Source organism: Oenanthe melanoleuca, chromosome 2 (assembly GCF_029582105.1).
Source record: "Oenanthe melanoleuca isolate GR-GAL-2019-014 chromosome 2, OMel1.0, whole genome shotgun sequence".
Taxonomy (NCBI): Eukaryota; Metazoa; Chordata; class Aves; order Passeriformes; family Muscicapidae; genus Oenanthe; species Oenanthe melanoleuca.
The window spans coordinates 60,353,819-60,359,818 of record NC_079335.1 but is presented as its reverse complement, the minus strand read 5'-3'; the positions used below and the strand labels follow the sequence as shown (position 1 = coordinate 60,359,818).

At 49.4% G+C, this 6,000-nt stretch overlaps 1 protein-coding gene across 1 annotated transcript in view; it reads left to right on the top strand.

The window, feature by feature from the left end:
• The first annotated feature begins 1,031 nt into the window (after positions 1 to 1,031).
• TMEFF1 (transmembrane protein with EGF like and two follistatin like domains 1) overlaps positions 1,032 to 6,000 on the top strand; it is a 110,315-nt gene continuing 105,346 nt past the window's right edge. Inside the window, exon 1 of the mRNA XM_056483253.1 lies at positions 1,032 to 1,430. Within this exon, the coding sequence (XP_056339228.1) occupies positions 1,184 to 1,430 (247 nt within the window). The 5' untranslated portion in view covers positions 1,032 to 1,183. The remainder of the gene's footprint in view (positions 1,431 to 6,000) is intronic.

Sequence of the window (6,000 nt, the reverse complement as noted above, 5' to 3'; positions counted from 1 at the left end):
AAGGTCTCCTCACACAAGAGCTATACCTTAGTGCAAGCCAGATCTCCTCGCACAAGCTCTACACTTTACAGCCCATCAGCGGTGTAGCAGCAGAGAGATCAAGGAAAAAAGGCAGTTTTTATGCCTGAAAAACAAATGGCTTGCACAGTGGATTAAAAAATTCACATGAAACGTGACAACTGAGACAGGAAAAAAATCTCGTTGAATGTAAAGCATTGTCTTGTGTTTCCACTATATGAAAACAGTCACTGTGCTGTCAATTTACACAAAGCTTTCAGCCACACAGATACATGCTGAGCATCTGCACTCAAGATACATGCCTGGTACCTTCTATCTGTGCAGTGCTTCTGACCTCTGAAGTGTCTCCGTGTAAAGGAAGGGAAAACCCGAAGATAGTAAAAACACTCTGTCACAGAACTCACTGCCTCCACCGTAAACATACTAATTGGCTTGGACTGGCGCAAATGCTCCCGCTATCCGTGCTGGGTTTCCGTTCAGTGAAAATTAAGCACAACCCTTACAATTATAGAAGAGATGGTCTTTTTGCTTTCTTTCCCAACCCCACCGACGCTGGCTAATTAGTGAAAAATAAAAACCACCCCGGACAGTGACAAACGCTGTGCCAGCAGTCCTCCCTCCCGGACGCCCCTGGGGACCCTGTCTGCTCCGCTCCCCATCGGTGCTGTCCCCGCACGGGTGTCTCCGTGCCCGCTGCCGGCCCGGGACCCCGCGCCGCTCCCGCCGTGGGGGCGGGCGCTGCCGCCGCCGCTCGCCCTGCCCGCCGAGCGAGGCGAAGCCCCTCGCCTCCCCTCCGGTCCCGGGGGAGGGGGCTGCCATCACGTGTGCTTCCTCCCCCCTCTCTCTCTCGCTCTCTCTCCCTCCTCCTCCTCCCCCTCCGCGGCGGCGGCGGCGGCAGCAGCAGCGTCTCGGCTCCGCTCCCTTTGTTGCAGGCGGAGCGGCGGCGCTGCCGGGCGCCGCGCACAAAGGAGCGCGGCCGGGGCGAGGCGGCCCCGCGGGCGGACGGGCTCGCAGCGAGCGCGGCCGGCGGGGACAGCGCTGCCCGCGCCCGGGCGGCGGCGGCGGCGGCGGGTCCGTGCGGCCGCTGCGGGGGGATGCTGAAGGTGCGCTCCGGCGCGGCGGAGAAAGGAGGGTCCCGCCCGGGCGGCGCCGCGGGCTCCGGTTGATGCTGCGGGCCTGCCGCCGCCATCCCGCTGCCGCCGGCGCTGCTCCTCGGCCGCCCCTCGCCATGCTGGGAGAGAGCCCCGCCGCCGCCCGGCCGCTGCTGCGGGCGGGACCCCCGCTGGCGCTCTGCTACACCTCGGCCCTCCTGGTGCTCGCCCTCTCCGCGCTGCCCGCCGCCCGCGCCTCCCATCCCCTGCCCGGCTCCGAGTGCCAGGGCGGCGGCAAGGGGAAAGGCATCAACTGCTCAGGTAATGCCCCGCCGGCTGCCAGCCCTGCGGGCACCCACGCGTGCACGTGGAGGGAAGGAGGGAGGGCTGAGCGCGGCCCCTGCTCCGCCCGGCCCGGCGCGGCGCGGCGCTGCGGGCGGCGGAAAACAAAGGAGCGGCGCCCGCCCGGCCCCGGGTGCGGCGGGGAGATGTCCCTCTCCGGGGCGCGGGGAGCCCCCTCTGCGGGGTGTCCCCGGTGAAGGGAAGGGCTTTGCCGCCGCCTCCGGGCTGTGGTGGCTCCCCGCCGCCCCGCCGCGGTGCCGGCAGGTGCCCGCATCCCGCCCCTGCTCCGCGTCCTCCCTCCCGTCCTGCCGCTGGCACGGGCTGCGAGCCGGGAGCGCAGCCCCCGGCGGTCACAGGGGCTGCTTCTTGGGTCTCGCTCTTGCTGTGAACAGCCCAGACACGGGGCAGCCTCTCCGCCCGTCCGTCTGCCGGCTCTTGAGTGGATTCACTCTGGATGAAGTGCAGGCAGCAAAATACCGTGATGTGCTCAGAATAAGCTTTTTGTTGGGTTTCCCCTGCTTTGGTTGCATGACTTATGCATAATATACATAATTATATGCTAGTGTTGTAAGGTTGCGATGTGGTTTGTCATGACAGCAGCGCGTTTTCTTAGATCTTAAGGGATATGATGGTTTTGAAGTAGAACAAAGTAAATACATACAATGTAAAGTTTGCAGCTTTTTAGAAAGATTTCCTTGTCTTCTAAAACTACTGTTTGGAAAAGGGAATCTATATTTTTTTTCTCTGAAAAATGGCTGTGCATGCCTCCTCCTGCCTTTTAAAATGATAGGTTTGCTCCGCTGCACGAATCGCCAGCGAGAGCTGTGCAAAGTGCCTTCTCCAAGGTGATGAAGGTTTCTCGCCCTGTGCGCAGAGCCCCCGCTCCCATTGTCTTCAGCGCGATTGGAAGGCAATTTACGCGTTGGAAGGAACTCTCGGTACCTTCCAGGGTAAGGTGCCCAAACTGCACCAGAGATTCCAAGAAATGAGTGAACGGAAGAGTGATCTTCCTCCCAATTACATTTTACAATACGGATAATGCTGCTAAAGCAGGCTATCAAATTCGCAGACCAGCAAACTGTGGCAAATCGGTCTTGCAATATAATAAATCTGCTACACGTTCCTGAAATGCTCCTCTTCGTTTTACCCGGTTTAGACATACACTGTGTTACTGTGTGATACACAACGCTACTGTTTTGCTGCTGCTGCCTGACTTTTCCTTCTATTTGTATGAATATGATGGTTATTTTTAAAGAGAGGTTAATAGGTTAATGTGTCACTGGCGTTAGCGGCTTACCCATCAGAGACATGTGGGTCATTAGACCATGGCACGAGCATTAATCAGTGAGATTAAATATGGAAGGCTGCTGAAATGTATGGGGAAGTTTCTAAGATGATGTGGAACACAGGGACATCATTATTTGGAAACTGTCACAGAAAGAGGGCTTTCCAGCCTGGAATTAGAAAACTGTATGCTATATTGAAGGCATTCAGCAAGATTTGGTTCTACTAAAAATAGACACAAGCAAATGTATGTGCTATATACATACTTGTGGCAGGCACTATTTTCAGGGTAACTCCAAAAATATGGAAGGAAAAATTTGTTTTAAATGCAGTAGTCAGATTCTGCTGTGTGTTAACTGTTTCATGCAAAATGGCAGGGTTTCAGTACTCAACTTTATTTTGAAAGAACTAACATCAACACACAGTATCTGGGTCAGATTTTCCTCTCACTTACCTCTGCACAGCCTCATTAACTTTTACTGAAGGAGCTACTCCCTGAAAAAGATGAGTTTCCTGTATTTACACATGGGGCCAGATGTTGGCATTAGCACCCTTCTCAGTGGACTGCCACCACGTACATTGCTGTTTATACTGAAAGATAAACTTGAGAACACTACTACTACTTCTTCAAATGGCTGGACTCTCTAAATTGCTTTCCATATTCAAAGAAGCAAAATGCTTCTCCTTTTTCTACTGTTTTGCAACTTTGTTATGTGCATCAGTCTGACCTGCTGCCTTAGCAGGTTCTTTTGCACTTCTTGACGGTTCCTGGGCTGGTAACATTTTATTATTGTTAGATTATATAGATACCTTTATTTATTTGTTATTTCTTTTCAGAAATGCTGAAGTCCTCTCCTTTATTGCTACAGAATATGCTGCTTAAGAAAGAGTTTGATGTAACAAAAGAACATTTCAAGTGGAGGACACAGGCAGACAACACGAACGTAAAGATGGCTTTTTTCAGCTTTGATTCTGCTCCTTTGGCACATGCATTTCAGCTTGGCCTTTTGTTAAATTATAATTGCATCATCCCTGGCCAAGGGAAGAACATTTGATAAAGTGATTAGAGCAGGAAACAGAGAATTAAGATGTATCTGGAGTTAATTGACAATATGGACTTGTGTGTGTTTGTTCATCTGCCAGTCCATACTTAGCTAAGATAATGAAATAAAATATCCCTGTTTTACCCAGAATGGGGTAAAAACAAAATAGGTATTTCTTTCTGGAGAAGAGAGTCCCAGGCTGGTGTTTTGGAGATATTGTATTGTTCCCAGCGCTGCCTGTAGCCTTTTTCTGTAACATTTCTGATACTCCCTGACTGTGATGTGCCCATCACACTGGTGGTGTGATGCTGTGGCTCTGGGGTGTGCTCAGGCTCTGGGGTAGTTGTGTGAGGGGGCTGGGAGCTACAGGGGGTTGTTATTGGGCATCCCTGTGTGAAGGTAAGTACAACATGCTATTCCTTCCTGAGCTCCTAATCTGATGCTGCTCTCCAGAGACACAAGCTGCTCCTGGGCATCATCAGATTCAGTTTTAGTCCGGTTGAATCTCTGATGTGGGATATGCTCTGGTCACCTGTGGAGCCACAGGGGTTGCAGCTGGATCATAACTGACTGAACATTGCAGATTTAGGTGGAAGGTACACAGACTCACTGAGAGGTATTGCTCAGTGCACTGGTATGGATGTGTACACCTGGAATTTTAATTAACAGGGATATACTTGTGCTGTAAGCCTTTCAGTGTGCTGTTCCTTCATGTGATAAAATAGACTTACTAGGGACCATTCTGTGCACCACCTATGAGTCTCACAGACTGTGTGCTGGCCCTGCTTTTCTTAAGATCTCTCTGAGTCAAGTGAGTAAAGATAAAGTTGTTTCAAGATAGATTACTGAGGATTGAATGGGCAAGATGAGATCCTGTTTAAATGCAAATGTGGTGCATTTGTTTCCATTACTTTCTTAGATGCCTTCATGTCTGTCCTCCAGATCCTGTAGCAGGAATCCCCCAGGCTTACTGTTGCTGGACACCTGTTATAGTGCTGTTGTAGCTGTTTTACCTTAGGATAAGATGGGGTCTAAAGCTACTCATATCTGGTATGTCTACACTTGAGGTGAAGCCTTAAGATAATTAGTGAGTTGGCCAAAATGAGTTTTATGTGCCCATTTCTCACTCTGTTGTGTTGCCTGAAGCTTGGATCCAGGCTGTCCCTGCTGTACAGGGCAGAGTGAGCATTCCCTTGGCCCAGCCCACGTGGCAGATGTGACCGTGGATTTTGGAGGATACAAACCCCAGGCACTGCTGGTCTCTGGAGCTCAGCCGTGGTTTCTGCCTGGGCTCAGTGGGGGCTCTGTGAACCAGAATGAGATGTGGCCTCAAGACTGGCTTTCATCTGTGCTTATCAGCTAGAACAGACATACCCTTTGTGCTTTTTGCTCAAATTAAGTGGATGAGAGGTTTTGTTTGGTGTATCATTTTAAGTTCCACAGAGCAAAACCAATTTGTGCTAAAGATATGCAGTCATGTTGGTGAGAACATTAGGAGCAAGGGATGTAAGAGAGATACAGGTTCAGGTAAATTATCCTATTTTAAGATTACATGTTGTTTTGTGTTTGTGTAGTTACACTTGATCTGAAATGGTAGGTGGGACTAGAGTAATTGGTTATTTTATCTAAGATACTATGAGTTATGTTCCTGTAAATGAATTATAGCAGTCAAGCCAAATAAAATGTGTTATGTGTTTGTGGCAATCGAACTTCTGAAGTAAATGATCTAAATTCAGTCAGGTTACATGTCACTCTGAGAAACTATCAAAGGGCATGAATATAAATCACCTGTAAATAAAAAGTAAAAACAATTATTAAAAAGAGAAATTAAAACTCGGACAGTGGGCATGCATATATTTGTTTCCCTTTAGTGTAATTGCCTAGACTTGTAATGTCCTTGCAGTACAGATTCTTATACTGATTAAAGAGCCAAAAGGTAATTAAAGTAGAATTGAAAGTGTCAGAATAGCAGAAAATCATCTTGTAACAGGTGTCACTCCATCATTGTCACTAGTGGGAACTGGTAGTGTGATGGAGCAATTGAGGCTTGACTGAGGGGATTGGACTGAATCCAATTTCTTTATTGGTTTTTTGAAAAGAGGAAAAAAGAAGCTGTGTTTGTTGTGGAAAATACTGCTGAGGAAACATTCTTTCTGTACCAAGATTTCTCAGATAATTCCTATTAAGGGGAAAATAAGAAGTCTGGTCCTTTTCTTCCTGTT